The 17,800-nt window shown below is 50.5% G+C and overlaps 1 protein-coding gene and 1 long non-coding RNA gene across 2 annotated transcripts; one reads left to right on the top strand and one right to left on the bottom strand.

Annotated features, from left to right (window-relative positions):
- Positions 1-1,725: 1,725 nt before the first annotated feature.
- Positions 1,726-16,652, bottom strand: FAM78A (family with sequence similarity 78 member A). Its single transcript, XM_071766673.1, has 2 exons — positions 14,490-16,652; positions 1,726-6,299 (listed from the first exon to the last, which is right to left on the bottom strand). The coding sequence occupies exons 1-2, from the start codon at positions 14,750-14,752 to the stop codon at positions 5,771-5,773; spliced, it is 792 nt and encodes a 263-aa protein (XP_071622774.1). The 5' UTR covers positions 14,753-16,652; the 3' UTR covers positions 1,726-5,770.
- LOC139806678 (uncharacterized) lies at positions 7,400-15,115 on the top strand. Its single transcript, XR_011730315.1, has 2 exons — positions 7,400-7,555; positions 8,540-15,115. It is a non-coding gene; the product is annotated as an uncharacterized lncRNA (long non-coding RNA).
- Positions 16,653-17,800: the final 1,148 nt, after the last annotated feature.

Below are 17,800 nucleotides of genomic sequence, written 5' to 3'. Positions count from 1 at the left end.
ATTTTTTTCTTAATAGCTGATTCAAGGCCCTTCACATTGCTAAAAAGATTTTTCTGCCAAAGTTGAAAACGTGAAGGAATAAAATGAGTGCTTGCAGCTGCTGCACATGGACAGCTTAACAAGATGGGAGAGAGAAGAAATAGGAAACAAGCCCTGGTTTGCATCAGCAGGGGGAAGTTCCCACAAAAAGTTCTGTGCAGGGACTGTGGAGGCCAGGGTGTGTTTTTCCCCATTAAGGAACTGTTGCCTCAGTCTAATTAAAACTGAGGTCAGGAAATCACAAAGTCAAACAGCAAAACCTCTGGAAAGGTGAAGTTTGATTTGCAGCCTCAGCACTGCAATGAGGGATTGGCACTGGTGTCACCTCAAGCACCAGAACTGGGCTCAGCATCCCCTGGGTTCTGGCCTCAGCACCCAAAGTCCTTTCCCCTGCTCAGGAGGGTTCCCAGTGTCCCTGTTCAATCCCTGACCAGGAGCTTTTTGCTTTTTCAGGGTGTCACTCCAAACCAGCTGTGGGTTGGCTGGTGTTCCCTCTCCAGCCTTCCCCTCCCTCCGAAACCAGGACATCTAAATTTAACCTGCTATCAACAGATGAGCTTGGAGCATTTCCAGCGTGGTAAGGAATCCCACTCAGAACCTCTCCTCTGCTCAGGCTCCATCCCTGCATGTTCCTTCCCTCCTGTATTTTCCATTCCTGTCCTTCCCCTCCAGCTCTTGGCTTTGTGTCCCTGCTCTGTGGAGCATCCCAAGCTGCCTCCTGTGGCTCTTTGTATTTTAGGTGGGCACCTCAGTGGTTCAGGGCTGATGGTCCCAGGTCTCCCAGCTGCTCAGCAGCAGCAGCCAAAGGTTCTGGAGCTGCAAGAGTTGGCTGCAACCTTTGAGGGACTTCAGAGGTTTCTGGCAGGCCCTTGTTTGCTCCAGGGGAGATGTGGGTGTGAGGAGCCCCTTGCTGGGGGATGCCCAGGTAAGGATGCAGCCCCTCTGCTCAGGGTACATCCAAGGAAAGCCCTGAGCATGGGGTGCAGCTCCCCCAGCCCCAATGAGCAGGAGGGTCCCAAGGGAGCTGATGCAAGAGCAGCAAGATTTGGCTGCTTCCTGCAGAAGCCTTGATGCTGCTTTGCAGGCTGGAACAGAGAGCAGCAAAAGAGCAAAACTACTGAAAGAACACAGGAAAAAAAAAATCAAAAAAACAAAAAAACAAACCCAAGAAAACCAAAACCACAGAAAGAGAAACTTGCACCTGCCTTGGGGCAGGAGGGGAGGGAGCCTGTGGTGGGCTGGGCTGGAGCAGGAGGAGCTGGAGCACAGACTTGGAAGGTGCCAGGGTGGGCTGAGGCACCCCCTGCTCTTGGGAAAAGAATTCCAGCAGTTTCCTTTACTGGGAAACAAACAAAACCTTGAATTGAAAAGTTATTTATATGCTACAAAATGAAGACATTGTGTTTATTTGAAAACCAGCTGCCTACTGCAGCAGCTTTGGACCTCCCATTTGCCCAGGTTTTGGTGGCCAGGGCTGCTCTCCCTGCTCCAGGTACCACAGCCTCCTGCCTCTCTCCAGATGCAAACATCTGAGGAGGCTTTTGCTAAATAACCACACAGCAGCAGGAAACTGAACAGCGTAGCAAAAAAACCCAAACCCAAACCAACAAACTGGGTGTTTGTCATCACCTTGAAATGAGAGTGCAGAGAGGTGGTGGAGCCACCACCCAAATGATTCCAGGCAGATGCATTCCAAAACTTCACTTTATTTCTCCATCTGTTATAAAAGCAGGGTTTTGGGTTTGTTGTTTTGGGGTTTTTTGTTTGTTTTTCTTTGTTTGCTTTTTTTTTTTTGCTTTTTTTTCTTTTTACATCTGGAACTGTCCAGACTTGGTACATCTTGGGTTTTGTTTTCACAGTATCTCTGCAAGACCAAGGACAATTCTTTATTGCTGCACCTGGAGCCCAGGCAGGAGGGATGCAGGGATGGCAGTGCCCAGCCTGGGGCAGCCCACCCCACCACTAAACCCAGCCTTGCTCCCCTCTGTGCCAGCCCAGCAGGTCCACCCATCCCTCCCCAAGGCTTCTTCATCTCTGATGACTCTCTGAGGAGCTGCTGCTCTCATCTGGGTGTCAAGGGTAAGAAACAAAAACTAAAAGGTCTGTGGTGCTGCTCAGGATGCTGCCTGCCAGCCCTGGTTCTGCTCCTTGTGGGGGGAGAGGAGGTGGGAAAGGGTCTCAGCCTGATGCTCCCACCCTGTGGACCACTGCAGGGCTGTGATAGTGACAGATTTAGGTCTCAGCTCCTGTTGGTGATTTGGGGCTGTAAAGACCCATGTCAGTGCCCTTCTCAGTTCTATAAAAAGCTGTCAGAGAAGGAGCTTTATTTCCTTCTGATTGGTCACCAGTGTACCCAGTACAGGATGCCCCTGGTCCCCACTGGGACCTTGTCAGTCCCCTTTCCACCCCATAACCAGCCCTACCAATAGTGATGTCTGTAGCACCTGATACTTCCAGCCACTGCCCCCTTTCAATTTGTCCTCATCAGTTTTGTAATGAAGCAGCATTGGAAAAAAAAAAAAAAAATTGGAAAAAAAAAAAACCCCAAACCCCATCACTTTTAATCACAATGCATGAGCTCTCAAGAGAGGCAGCATCACTTTTCTGTGCAGTGTCTGGTGATGCAAATGGAGGTGGAGGGGCACGTTGTGACCTAGGCATGGGGTAAAGGCATTCTTTGGGAAGGGAGAAGTCTGTGCAAAGCCAACCCCCACATGAAATTTGAGTTTTGTGTTTACTGCTCAGCTGGGTCTGTTCAGTGCAAGAGGATGAATTAGCCAGGAGGTTACTGTCAGGTTGCATGGATGCATCCAGTCCACCAGGTAGAGGGAGTAGGAGGAACCAGATTTACTTTAATGCAGTGGGGTGGTAAGGTTTAAGTCCAACACAAAGAGAAGTGGGAAAGGACATAGGTGTTCCCTGAATGTGGTTTTTGGTGACTGAGAAGAAATCTTTCCTTGGAATTCCTTTGTGCAGCTAATTAAGACAACTGGGTCTGATTTCTTCGACCCATGCAGACATCAGTGAGAACTGGAAGTACTCAGCACCTGGAGACAAAGTGAATACCAGACATAAATACCCCTTCAGCTCCCACCCCCAGGACTGCCCAGCAGTGCCCCTAAGCAGCAGCTGAGATGCATGCAAGCTCCATCAGCTTATTCACCCCCAGCTCCCATTTTGTCCTCTTCTGCATGTATTGCCTAAGAGAAAATACAGACAAGTCCCACAGGGCTGTGCTGGCAGAGCTAGAGTTAGGATTTGAATCCGGGTAAGAAAATGGAGTTTTAATACAGAGAGTGACTCTGCAAGTCAAAGCCTCCCCAGCTTCACCCTTTATAGTCCCAAAGCCTGGATTTAGGCAACCTTTGGCTCGTGGATTTGGGTTCGATCCAGTCCGTTTGTTTGCAGGCTGCTTGTGATGCTGGACTTCTCACGTTGGAGAAAGCATCTCCCTGGCCCAGCATCTCTGAGGAGCAGTGCAGGAGGAGGGGGGGATCCCCTGGAAAAGGGGGGTGACAGCTGCAGGGACCTGGGAGCCTTGTTTGCTGGTTTGAGACTGTCACGGGGAGGGGATGTGTATCTTGTGGGCACACAGTCCCCAGGTGCTGCTGCTGAACCTGTTGCCCAAGTTGATGGTGTGGGTTTGGAGAAGTAAAGGAGAATTTCTTGCTGGTAATGTCCTGGAAGATGAAGATGGCAATAGCAGCTAATTGGTGCCTCTCTGGGGAGAGAGCCTTTGAGCAGCATGTGTGTGGTGATGGGACCTGTTCAGACCAGCTCAGCAGGGCCAGGCTTGTCTCTGGCATGCTGAGCTCTCCTCAGTCCTAGCTCTTGAGGCAAATTGTTAATAAGAGGAAGAAAAAGTCACCAAGGGGAAGGAGCTGCAGAGGGAATGGGAAGTGATCTGCCCTGGGCCATGTGCTGGAGCCAGAGAGCAAATCCTCCCCTCCCTGCCACCTCCACTGCAGAACTTCCCTGCCTGCAGACCATGCCCCAGCCCCACTCAGATGGCTTCTCTGGGCTGCATTCCTCTGCAGAAGTGTGTCTGGTTACCTTAGAGCATCTGGAAAAGGTCCTAATTCAAATCTACAGGTTCCATCTCCAAATGCACCTTCCTTCCTGAAGGATCTACACCCAAGACTCAGGTGTTGCCCTGCTTGTACCTTACCATGCATCACCCTTTGCTACGTAGAGCTTGGTGCCAGAATTGCCCATGGTCCTCCCTCTCTGTGCCCTATTCCTGACACTCCTGTAGATAACAAGGTCATCTGGAAAAAAATTATCCACTAACCCCAATGTGGTTTGTTTTCATGGGAAGAAGAGTTAAGTCACAGCTTTTGCTTCCAGTGTTTGCTAGGAATTGGGTGCCTGTTATTTTCAGACATGCCAGTTCCTGAATTATGGATATTGCTGAGTAGGCTTGGTAGATAAGATCTGCCCTTGCATCTCCAGTGCATCTCCAATGATATCAAAAGGATCTCTCTCTGGCTTTTTGGGTTTTTTTTTGTTTTTTTTTTAAATATCCTGCTTTCCTCACAGCACCATCACTTGGATTTCATGGGAAAAGGGGACACCACAGCATCACCCAACACCAGACAGGGCGTAAGCCCTTGGCTCTGATGCCATGAAGAAGGTAAGACCATGGGCTAGCTGGACAAACATCTGCGTGCCACAAAGACAAACCCAGTGGGACTCTCTCTTGGTTTAAGGTGACTCCCAGGGCCACAATTCTAGCTGTGAATTACCCCTTGTTCCTGAGCTCCCCCACTGTGGGCAGAGCAAGCTCTCTTGCTGTGTCTTCTGCAAAGCAGGGAGGTGGCCTAATAGCTCCAGCTCAAGAGACATCCTACAGCAAGTTTGGTATTTGCATTGCTTTGAAACTGAGATTATTTCCATCCATCCTTGTTCCAGGTTTTAAAACCAGGGAGATTTTTCTTATCATCACACTTCTTCCAATTTCATGCCCTTTTCATCCATCAGCCCCGTGACATGCTGATAAATCTATTCCTTGTTCCGAAACTTTATCTCAAAATTTCTGTAGAAAGGACATTCTGCCTGGTGGTGTTTTTGTTGTTTTGTTGTGGTTTTTTTTGTTTTCAAACATAGCTTTAAGGCAAAAGTTTGGCAATGCAAAGCAAAGTCTACATAAGGCCGCATGACTTGGATTTGCAACTCAGAACGTTACAGCTCAAAAAAAAAAAAAAAAAAAATCCTTATTTTAAATATCTTAAATAGTCAACTTTTTGCTCCAAAAACTTTTGTTCTCAACAGGAGAAAAAAAAAAAAAAAAGAAAAAGAAAAAAGAAAAAAAAAAAAAGGCTCTTCAAATCCCAAATAAAATGTTCTTATTGTTCTGGGCAGTCTGAACAAGCTAATGAGACTGAAGTTCAAACAGTAACTGAAGTAGGGAAGAAAAAAAATAAAAGCTATAGGGGTAGACATCAGTGTTAGTTTCTTCCCTTAGGAATCCAGTGATGAGACAGACCCCAGTCAAAGGTCTCCTCTTTAGCTTTAGCACAGTGAAATCCGTCCCAATGGGAGAAGGTAGAATGGTTGCATTTGTTGAATGAAGAAAAAGTGCATTTTTTGATTTTGCTCAGATTACACGTGTGTATTCTAATACCTAAGTGATTGTTCTGCTTGGTTGGTGGTGCTTTGATTGTTTGTTTATTGGTTTATTTGATTTATTTGTTTGTTTTCTCCCTCTTAGTGCCGGGACGCCAGGTCTGTGTTACCGGTGTTTCGGAGGTATCACCACAAGGGGTGGTCCATCCTTTGGCCTCCACATGAGTACCTGAGCATCATTGGCATTGGGTTTGACAAGGGCACTGGGTGGTATTGGCTCATTCTTGCTAAGGACCTGGGGCTGCTCTTGAGCAGAGGGCTCCTGCAGCTTGGCACGCTGCCCCAGGGGTCTGCTGGGGTTCACCTCGATGCTCAGCCTCATGCGCCATTTGATAGTCTGCAGGGTCACCATTTCGTTGGTGGCCGTGTTGGTGGCCACCAGCCAGGTGGTGAAGCTCTGATCCCTGTGGATGCTCGTGAGTTTGGCCACGTTGCTCTCACTGACGGGCACTGCCCACGTCACGCTGGGGTAGAAGTTGTCGTTCATGCTGATGCTGAACTTGGACTCCTTCTTGGTGGGGCCCACGATGGTGCAGGTTTCGGTGGTGTTCCCGTACCAGGGATAGTTCACTCCATCTGAGTCACTGATGGCCTGGATTTTACCATCCAGGAGATCTGGAAGCTCCCAACTTGACCTGCCACAATCAAGGACAAATTATGGATAATTAATTAATTAGCTGAGGAGCACGCGGGACTTCAAGGAAGAGGAGGGTGGAGTTGTTGAATTCCCCTTTTAGCTCTGACTGGAATTTGTGGCTTTCATAACATCCTGCCAGAAGAGCCCTGCCACTAGAACTGGTGTCTGCACATTGCCAGGTCATGAAAAACTGTCCTGCTGTCAAGAGCCACTGAGGAACCACCTGGAATCACAGAATCATCCAGGTTGGAAAGGATCTCTGAGCTCATCAAGTCCAACCCTTGATCCACTCTCAGCCCGTGGCACTCAGTGCCACATTCAGTCTCTTCTTAGAAACCTCCAGGGATGGAGAATCCACCCCCTCCCTGGGCATCCCATTCCAATTCTCATGCCATTCCAGTTCCAATCACCCTGCAGGGCCACAGTTTCCCTTGCTACCTGGAGTGGTTTAAAATATTTTGGTGTTGAAGTAAGGCTGCCAAGGGTAAGTGTTCAGAAAAGCTCCAGCCTTGGAGAAAAATCCAGCAGTGCAGGGTGGGCCCAAAGGACTGAGTGCAGTGCAGTGTGTGGGGTCTCAGCTCTTGTGCCAGTCAGACCAGGGCTCAGGGCTGAGTTTCTGTCTCCCAGTAGCACCAAATCTCCTGTGTTGTCAGCAGAACGGGTGAGCTGAGCACTGGCCCTGGGAAGGAGGTGACAGCAGAGCCCCCCAAAGCAGTGGAAGGGACTCAAGTGGACCATAAAGCTTCCCACTGCCCCTTTCTGTTCTTCCTTTTCAAGGAAGAACTCTTAAAATCTCATTTTCTCTCTGGCCAAGCCCCTCTCCCTCCCAACACCTGCCTGGTGCTGGATGTGTCACCCATCCTGCTCTGGTGCCACCAGCACTGGAGGAACCACCTCAGCCACCCCCTAAATCTGCCTGAGCTGATCATCTGGCACTGAGGCTGATGGGGAGGGGTCCCCTTTCCAGCAAGAAAGGGAGTGAGGACATCCTGCCAGCACCTTGCAGTGCTGATGCACACCATGGGGTTGTGTTGGGGTTTTTTTGTTTGTTTGTTTGTTTGTTTGCTTTTGTTTGGGTTTTGTTTTGCTTGGTTGTTTTTTATTATTAACCTCCACTTTTAATTTTTCAGATTAGATTTGCCAACAGAAGCCAACAGCTCTAAGCATCTCTGGGAAAGGCTGAGGTATCTGCAGAGTAAAGGCAATAAAATGCCCTCACCATAGCCCGGGTGCCATCACCAGAGCACGTGCCAGGTATGTTCAGGACATCCCTTTAAAAACCAGCGTGGGGGAGGTGGCTCCTTCTCCCAGCAGCTCCTGGGGTGGCATTTGCACTTGGCCCCCACCACCCCTGAGCCCTGCAGCTCCCTAGGACCTGATTAATCTTGGGAGGGAGGCAGAGGGGATGGGCTGGGGCTCAGCAGGGTGACACTCCAAGCCTTGAATAAGCCCAGTGCTGCTGCTTAAAATAGTCCCTGGAGGGAGGTGGGAGCTGGGCACAGGCTGGGGGGAGGCAGAGGGGTGTTGGGCAGTGCTTTAGGATGAGTTCCTCCTCTCTGCTGGCCCAGAGGAAGGTGACTGTCCACCAGGCTGCTCTGATTGCTCATTAGTTAATGACCATAAAGTGCCACCGTGTTTGTAACCACTGGATGGCTCAGCAGTTGGCTGTAAATGTCTGGCTGTCCCTAGAAGGTACTGAGGGGGGGCATTTAAAGATCTCACTGTTATTTTTTTTTTTTTTGCTCATGCTAGTGGGGGTCCTTGCAAAAAACCAAACCGAACCAAAGCCCACAAAACCAAAACAGAAACAAACAAACAAAAAAAACCCTGGGAGGTGTTGGGTGAAGGGCTGCACCGTGCAGGAGGTGGCTGCTTTGCAGGTCAGAGGGCTCTGGAGGCATGTTTGGGAGGGATGCAGGGATGTGCCAGGGGGGATGCAGGGATGCTGTAGGGCAGAATGCAGGAATGCTCTAAGGCAGAATGCAGGGATGAACCAGGGAGATGTAGGGATGCTCTAAGGCAGAATGCAGGGATGCTCCTGGGGGGGGATGCAGGGATGCTCCTGGGGGGGATGCAGGGATGCTCCTGGGGGGGGATGCAGGGATGCTCCTGGGGGGGATGCAGGGATGCTTTGGGGGGGATGCAGGGATGTTCCAGGAGGGATGCAGGTTGCTCCAAGCAGCAGAGCAGGGGTTAGCAGCAGCCAGGGTTACACAAGGGTGACATTTCCCCGTGCAGATTTCCCGCTGGTGGCTGCAGCAATTCCAGAGCCTGGGATCCTCTCCTCCTGAGCCTGCAGCCAGCAGGCAGAGGGAGTCCTTTCCCTTGAAGAACCTTTTTAGTGAAAGCAACCAAAAGGAGATCTCTGAGCATTCCTGCCAGGACCCCCGGCCACAGGAGAGATGTCTGTGTGCTCTGCTCTCTGAGTCACTGCCAGCCTGGCTCGTCTGCTCCTCAGGGAGGGATGAAAAGGGAAAAGCTCCGGGGATTCTGGATGAACTCAGCCCTGGGAGGGCAGATGAGGGGAGGTCGTGCTCTGCAGCCCCCCACCTCCTCCTCACACACAGCCTGGCTCTGAAACACCATCTGGGAGCTCTTTCTCTTTCAGCAGATGGTTTAGGATTACTTTCCATTCAGACAGAGGCCAGTACTCAGCTCGGCTGTCACCAGGGGACGAGATGTGACAATTTCCTGGAATCCATCCTGTGACAAGTGTGGTGCAAAGGCACAGCCACAGTGTCTTTGAGGATGTGGAGGTGCCAAACCAGGACCTGAGGTGCTACAAGGGGATGATAAACCCCTCAGGCTTCTCCAGCCTGTTTGGATCAGAGGCTGCTGGGCAACTGGCAGAAGAATCAGGCAGAGGATGTTCAGAAACTGCAGGTCAGCTAAGATCTGTTTGTCCCCATCTTCATTCCCAGCAAATGTAGCTGACCCCAGACCATTACAGATTTGCAGGACCTTTTTTGGGATTTGCCTGGGAGAGCAAAAAGGTGGAGCTGTACCAGGTCAGGTCATGCCTCCTGCAGGGCCTGGGAAACCCACTGCAAAGCCCAAAGAGTTTGTGAGCAGCATGGTTGTACCCAGGGTGGCTCAGAAGTGCAGCCTGTGCAAGAAAAGGCATGGGCAGGAATGGGGAAGATGAAACTGGCCTCTGCTTCCTTGTGGAGAGCATGCTCTGCTTCACCAGTGAGGTTAACCCTGGTCTTTCAAAACCATCACACCTAATCCATGCAGCTTTTGCAACAAGGAGCAAAATGAGGCCCTGTGATGATCCCATGACTGGAGCAACCTTCATGATGGTTTCTGCTGGTGGTGGTGGTGGTTGCCCTTCTGCTGGGACAGCAAAGCCTGAGTGCAGCCAGGTCGGTTACCTCTGCTTGCACAGTATGGTTGTGTTAAATAATATGCCAACCACTGCCCTTTTGGGTTATTTTGGAAAGAAGGCCGTGGAATGATCTTTGGCTGCATCAGCATCTTTCTGTGGTGGTGGCGAGCCAAGGAAAGACCAAAAAGTGCCCAGTAAACACTTTGCTGACAATAGCAGGGAAGAGGCATGAAAGGAAACCAACCTGTCTGGTTTCACAGAATCACTGTAGCTGATCAGCTCTAAAATCAGTAGATTCCGGCCTGTAACACTGACAAGCTTGTTTCTGCTGCTTCTGAAACCTTCAGAGTCAGTATGGGCATCAAGAGAGGCTGAAGCTGCCAGCAAACCTCTCCTAACAAACATCTCCTTGCTACCGGGAGAAAGAACTTGGAGCTATTTCTTGTGGCAGGCCCGTAGCCCCGCTGCTGCTGCCAGCCAAGCAGCTTTATGTAGGTTTTAGCCTCCCCGTTCTCATTCTGATCCATTTCTTCCTCTTCTGTCACAGCAAATGAAGCCCCTGGCTTATCCTGAGCCTTCCAGATGGCTGCTCCCAGCACAGACCCCAACGATCCCGTGCAGCGACAGCGAATCCGAGCCCAGCAGCCTCCAGCCCCCTGCATCCAGGGGATGTTCCCTTAACCTTTTCAGACAGGCACTATTTTGCATCCTCAGCCTCCGTTCCTTGAAGCCAGCAGCTCCTTCTTAGAGGCCAGATGGACTTGCACGACCTCGTGCTGCCCATCACCCTCCCTTTCCAGCAGCTCCCTGGGAGGGGAGCCCTGCTCTGATGCTGGGTGCTGCAGGTACCCCTGCAACGTGTGGGTGCAGGGAAAAAGCCACCTCCAGGATTTCACACCCCTGCACCTCCCTCCACTGCTGTGCTTGTGCTGGCAGCAGGATGAAAGGAAGAAAACCTGATATTCAGAGCTGCTTCATTTTAAATTGCCTTTTACAGTGTGTTTGTGTCTCTCTCTCCCCTACTCCAGCAGGGTTCAAGCCAGGGTTATAGCAAAGGACAGGAAGGAAATGTAAGATGTTGCTCCCCAGCTGTCAGAGCCAGGCTGCTGGGGTCCCTCATGCCCCCCATCCTCCAGCTGCCTCTTCCTGCCCCTGAACCAGCAGTGATGTTTGGGTTACTGAGTAAAACTAGCAGGAAACTGGCATGAAGGAAAAGGGACAAATTTCTGCTGGTTGATCTGAGCAAGCTCAAGCAGCATGGACAACTTCTTTATCTGGGCTGAGATGTGCTCAGAGTGCAGGTAAGGGCCAGGGGCCATGAAGGACAGCAAAGCCTTTTCCTCTGAACCCCTGGGGGGTATCTCAAAAAATTCCCATGGTGAACTGATCTCCTTTCACTTCCCATTTTTTTCTTTGCTGAAGTTGTTTCTGTTTGTGTTTTCCCCCCCTAAAGACTGGGGGGTGATTCTCTTGACAAGTCCATTCTCTAGTTCATTGCTGTCTCTGCTGCAGGGCATGGAAGATTTCATCTGGCAGGGGAGAGATGCCCAGTAAGGTAAAGTGATTATGTAATGAATGCTGCTCAGCTGCCCCATTGGGTCCTCCTGAGGTGAAATATCTACCTGAAACTTCTCTAGATCCTTGGCTGCTCATATTCAAACTCCAATTTATTTATCTCTCTATTTTGCATATCTCCATCTGTGCTGCTTCTTCCACATCTCCATGGAGATGAAGAAACAAGGTTGGATGATGCCATTCCAGCACTGCCCAGCCACTGACTTGGGTCCCACCAGGTGCTTGCACAGCCAGGGGTAGAAACCAGCACCCAGCCTGGGAGATGCCTGCAGGGATCTGGTCCTGCATGTCCTGCACAGGGCAGAGCTCTGCAGCCTGATCCTGATGCTTCCCACTGCACAGCAGCATCCTTCCCAAAGGATACAGGGTAAAATCCTGCTGGATGGGGAAAGGGGGGGGGCAGACACTTCAGCCACAGGGATGAATGGGAGTTTGACCCAGTTCTGTACAAAGGAGGAGGGTCAGAGAGCACATCCACATCCTCCTGCTGGAGGTTTTCGTGTTCCCAGCAACATCTCCTGACTCACACTTAAAATAATACCAGCATCCACGTGTTCTCTGAGCTTTAATTATTTCCCTTTACATTCAAAAATTCACTGCATTTAGCTCCCCAAATTGTCAGTGCCACTTTAAAGGAGTGTGTCTGAATGATCCCTTCTGTAGCCAACATCCCTTTAGGAGTGTTATGCCCAGCTCCATCTGCTCCAGTATTTCTCAGCTGTTTCTATCCTCAGCTTATACACAGCTAACAACTTTGGAGCATATAAGTGGAAAAATTAATCCAAAGCCTGCTGTAAGTATTGATGCCCTGGTTGACCGACTGAGTTGTTATTATTTGGAGTTTTTTGTTTGTCTCTCACCACAGTGATTTAAAAAAAAAAAAAAAAAAAGTGTGTGTTGCAGCAGGCTCTTCACCATGGAAAGTTGGGACAGAAATCAATGCAGCTCCGTGGAGGTCAGTGGGATTACAGTGAGTTACACCTGCTCCAGGCTTGGCCCATCCTTTCAGACAGGTTTGTGTCCTCTCTCTCTCTCTCTAAAGGTCTTCTAAAAGCCTGTTTCAGGGGCATTAAAAGAGGCCTTTCCTCCCAAACACCTTTATTTAAAGCTTTCAGGTAGTGAGGGGTCCATGAGTAGGAGAGTGGAGAAGAAGACCATGTCCTACTTAGGTTTGGGTAACTTTATATATATATATATATATCATTTAAATATCAATGAACCTCTCAGGGAAAAATCTTTGTTTCCAGGTTTTTTTTCTGGCTAACACTTCTCCTGCAGAGCTGCAGTGTTCACCTGTTTACAGCACTTAGCTTCTAGATACAACTTTTTTTTTGTCTCAAAACATTCCGGGAAAGGGAAAACTTGACCAAATCCTCATTTTAAGCACAGGGAAACTCAGGTGCAGAGGATGTGTTGAGGTCTGCAGCCCACAGCAGCACTGCCAGCACAGCTCTCTGCCCAGCCCCTTTTATTTCAGTGGATGTGAGCTGTATTTACGTACACTGGACCTCTCTCTTTTCCTCTGCAGCTGGTGGCTAAAGGCAGGATTTCTAAATGAGCCTGAGAATTACACATGCAAATCCCAAAGGCCTGGAACTGGGACCATCTGAGCAACAAATTGTCCTTGCTGAAGATGGTGTTGGAGCCAAAAAGCCTACAGATTTTGGTCTTGTTGTAAGTACTTTTAAAATCAAGCTAAGCTGCTCTGCTCCTTCTTCTCTCCCGGTGTTTGCCAGGTGCCAGTTTGCTTCTCAAGGCACTTTTCTACTCAAGCAGAGAGAGGGGACATGGGGACAGACCAGGGGAACAATCTGTCCCTTCTGGCTGCTCCTTGGCATGCCCTTCCCTCTGGTCCACATCTCAGCAGGCTTTATGCCTGAGATGCTGAACCCGTGTCCTTATCTGGGCTCGCAGGCAGGAGGGAGGGAGGAAGGGTTGGGTGTGCGTGCAGATGTTCAGGCCTTCAGGAAAGAGCTGTGTTAAGTCAGTTTCTCCTGCTTTCCACGCTCCCATCCTCCCTTAGCCCTCCTCATTCATCTTTTTTTTCTTTTTAAGCCACGCAGAACAACCCTTGAGGGGCTGTGCTGGCATCCCCTTGACCCAGGGTGCTCAGGATGAGGGGACAGGAGGGTAGCTTAGCCCTGACCTTCCCATCCTTCCTCCCTTGTCCCCCACACACCAGGCAGCATCGGCACCTCCAGCCACCAAATCATCTGCCAGCTCAGGGCTCTGCAGTCAGGTTTTGTCCCCATGGTTGGACAGACAGATTTCTGCTGCACCAGGAGGCTGCACCTGGTGCTGCCCAGCACCGTGAGTTGCAGAATTGCTGCTCTGTGCAGGCAACTGGAGATCAGGTGCTGCTGCTGACTAACCCATGGGTTAAAGCCTGCAGCAACATCTGGGGAACAAACTGGTGGGGTATAGAGATGACTTTTCACACTTGGGAGGTGACATTTTAATTTGACTCATCCCTGTCTCACTATGACTGTCTGACTGGGGCTTTTGGTGTGGAAACAGTCCCTAGATTCCCCCTCCCTTACAGAGATATCTATATATTCCTACCTTTATATTACCTAGAAGGAGGGTAATGAGAATTTTTCACCCTGCTTCAAAGTGATGTGCATGGGGTTTAATGATCAGTGGGTTAAATCCATTTTGTTTCTTTCCCCGTAGGCAAAGCAAGCAGGATTCCTTCTGTGATGTTAAATGTGCTCCTAGAGCTGGGGGGCTCCCAGGCTGCCAGCCCTGGCTCCCTGCAGCATCAGCACAGCACACTGGGGACAGCAATGTGCCACAAGTGTCAGCCCAGGGGGTTTCCCTGGGGCTGCTCAGTGAGCAGTTTGATCCAGGAAGGGATGAGGAGGGATGCAAGCAAGAGGAGCTGGAGGTCAGGGGAACCCCTTGTGTAAAATGCAGGTCAAAAGAGGGGTGGCTGTCACTGCCACAGCAGGGCTGAGCTGGGATCTGAGGATCTCCAGTGCTGCTCAGAAGCTGGTGAGAAACCCAGCGTTGCCTTTGGGTGCTCACCAGCACCAGTGGGGTTTGGATAGGGCTTGGGCACGCTCCCATTAGGACAAGAAGAATCCCCCACTGCTTTAAGAGGGCAAGGACAAGCTCTCCTGCATTTTAAACACAGGAGGAAGTCCTGTTAAGTTTCAGAAGAGCTGGCTTTTCAAACCAATTTCAATTTTGGTTTAATCCAGTATTTCCTAGCCAGGCCCTGGTCCTCCTGCTCACTCTTCCCGGTAGGCAAAGGCACCCGTGCACGCTCTGGGAGATACTTACATGCCCTGTTCCCCGTAGTGATTGTAAAATTCCATGTGGCTGCAAGCCTGGATCCAGCCCACAATCCAGGTCTCCTTCTTGGGAATAGGAGGCACCAACACTTGGGCAGAGGCTCGGAAATGGGGGGTCCGGTAGCGCAGGACCACGCTGGAGGACTCGTCGATGCTGGTGGGAATGGGATCAATGGAGGCTTTGACTTCAATCACTGAAATACTTTCCCGGAAAACTTTGGATTTGCAGCTAATACTCTGAATACAGCCCATGGCATACCCCGAATACAGTCCAACACAGCTCCGAGGGTACTCCAGCAATCCTGGGGAATATTAGGCATTGAAATTATCTGGTGCTAGATCAATTACAGATCTTCTTGGTTTGTAAGCTCAAAACCGATATCCATAGGATAGAAAACTTGTCAGGTAAAGCCTTAATTTTTTGAGTATCTGTCTTACCAGTACTGCTCCTATTTTGAGGTTAGCTGCACTTCAGAAGCAAAAAGGGCCTTTAAAAAAAATTTTTTTTTTCTTTCCCCTTTTAATGACCCGTTAAATCTCTCGCTCAAACAGTCTTTGGGTTAAAAAAAAGAAGGTCTCTTGAGTTCAATAAATAACGGTGGTGTTCTTAGCTGATATATTTAGTCCTTCCTTTCCTCAGACACGGTCTGTCATTCAGAGTCAAGCATAGGACCAGCCGGTATTTCCCTTTATTCTTTGGATGAAAAGCAGAATGTTGATAGACACATCTATATAAATAATGAAATAGTTTTTTAGCCCCAGCTTGTCACAACCGGTGTGGATTTCCACTTCCTGACTTGCAGTTGTTCATAACTTCCTTTCGCACAAAATTACAATAATAACAGAAAAGAAACAGCGGCTGGAAAAAAAAAAGGAAAAAAAAAAAAAAAAAGTATCCAAAATCTCAAAATCTCCGATTTTTGGAGGCTCCTCCACCAGCGCTGTCAGGGCTCTGGGCTTGGGTTGGTGTGGTGGTTTTTTTTTTTTTTTTTTTTCCTTTTCTTGGTGTTCTTTTTTTTTTCCTCTCTCTCTCTTTCCTTAGAAATAGCCGAGACCATGCAGGCTCCGCCGGTGGGGCAGCGGCTCCGGGGCTGCGCAGGGGCGGGAGGCAGCGGCGAACCGGAGCCTCCGCCGGGGCCGTGCCGCTCCGCACCCGCTCAGCGCCGCGGAACCGCCGCCCCTGACATCCCGCCCGCCACGCACCGGCCCGAGGGGCGACGGCCCCGCCGCTCCCCTTCCTCCTCCTCCTCCTCTTCTTCTTCTCCGGCGAGCGGCTCTCTCTCTCCGCAGGGCTGTCCGACCTTCCTCCCGCCGCCGGCGCCGGCTCTGGGTCACCCTGCGGGGCTCATGGGGGGCGGCGGGGGCTGCCCCGCACACGCCTGGGCCCCGCGGTGCCCCCGCGGGCTCTCACAGCATCCCGCACCCAGCCCCGGCCGCCGTGCACCGCGCCGGGCTCCCCTGCGCCGCGGGGGCGAGGTGCGGCGGGGGGGCGGAGGGATTGGGGGGGAGGCTCCTTCTCTCGATGGTTTGTTGGGTTGGTTTTTTGCTTTTTGGTTTGGGTTTGTTTTTTTTTTTTTTTTTTTTTTTTTTTTTGGTTGGTGGTGTTTGGGTTTTTTGGTTTTTTTTGGTTTGTTTTTTTTTTCCCTTTTTCCCCTTCGTCTCTCTCTGTCAGATGCCCGGGGGGGTGAGAGGAGCAGGATCGGTGCCTCCGCCTCCCGGCTGCCGCAAGCTTCCTCTCTCGCAATACATTCGTGCAGACGGGGACGGCGCCGGCCCCCGGGTCTCAGCCTCGCCGGTGGTGCTGGGGGGGGGTGAAGGGAGGGGTGGTGGTGCTGGTGCTGGTGCTGGTGCTGGTGCTGGTGCTGGGGGGGGTTCCCGCTTCCTATCGCCGCAGCAGCAGCAGCAGCATCCAAAAGGCAACCGGGTCAAACTTTGCAGAAACTCGCTCCTCGCCTTTCCGTGCCCCCCGGGCGCTGCCGTCGGTTCTCCGGGCGGGGACCCCCCATGACAGCGGCTCCGGGCAGCCCGGCGGCGGGGCTCAGCCCCCCAAGTCCCTGCCTCCCTGCCCTCCCTCCTCCGCCCAGTCCCATCCCTCCCCCTGTATTTCGCTTTTAAACTGCAGCTGTTGAAGCTAAACCTCCTTTGCAAAACCAGCATTTCCTCCCATAAGTCCGTGAATTGTGGGTAATGTAGTTTTTTTTCAAGAAACGTCTCTTTTTTTTTTTTTCCTTCCCATTTCACTGCAGTGTATTTTTTCCTTTTTAAAAAACAAATTTCATTGCTGTGTATTTTCCCTCTGTCTCTCTTTTTTTTTTTTTAAGGTTTTCTGCTCCCAGCTGGAGGTTTATTTCTAGATTTGGTGAAAGGGTGGTCTCTTTATTTGCAGAACCTGTAGCCCTAAGCTGGCTGGGCTGGAATTCAAGCAAGTGGAAGTGCAAAGCTCTCCATAGCAGCACAGGGACTATGGAATAGCTGGAACAGAGAAGTGTCTGGGGCAGCAATGGCCTGTGGGCAAGTTGCAATAGTTGTAAACTTCTCTTACAGGTCAGGAGTGGTGTTGCTGGAACCATCAGGCAGCTGAGGATCCAAAATTCAGGAGCTGAACAGCACGGTGAGTTGTGTGTGCCCAGCATCCCAGTAACACCAAACTCCAGGTTTGTAAATAGGAAAACCCGGGGCACCGAGAGGTAGAAATTGCTTTTGGTGCAGCAGCACAGAGTTAAGGCAATGTCTTCCAGCTCTTCCCATCCTGCACTCCCAGCAGGCTTGGTGAGCTCCTGGTGCTTTTCAACACCCAGCACTTGCTGCCTGCCCTGCGGGAGGAACCGGAGCTACTGGGTGATCCCGAATGCCAGAGGACAAGGGAAGCAGATCTGCTCCTTTCCACCCCCTTGGCAAGGGGTGGGGAAAACCACGGTATATTGTGATGTTTTTCCTCTGCACGTTTCTCAAAGCATTGGCTCAGTGTTTATTTTAAACTTCCCCAGCTCTCTGAAGGGCACAATTACAGTCTGCAGCCCTGCAGCAGACATCAAAAACTCAGAGCAAACTCAAGGGCCAAGCATGAAGGTTCCTATTGCATCCAACAAGAAAGAACAAAATGAGCATCCCCAAATGAAATATCCGGTTGCTTCAGCAGCCTCCAGAAGGTGCTGAAATCTTTTGACATCTCCAAGACTCTTTCACACTTTTCAAACAAGCTTGTCACAGTTTCTCAGAGCATTATGGATCTGGTAAAACTGCATGTTCTGTGACTCGTTTCACTGAAGCTTCAGCCAGGTCTTGCTTCAACTCAGCTAT

The sequence above is a fragment of the Heliangelus exortis genome, chromosome 22 (assembly GCF_036169615.1).
Source record: "Heliangelus exortis chromosome 22, bHelExo1.hap1, whole genome shotgun sequence".
In the NCBI taxonomy this organism is placed as follows: domain Eukaryota; kingdom Metazoa; phylum Chordata; class Aves; order Apodiformes; family Trochilidae; genus Heliangelus; species Heliangelus exortis.
Note: the sequence above shows the minus strand (reverse complement) of the source record. Positions and strands in the feature narration are given on the sequence as shown.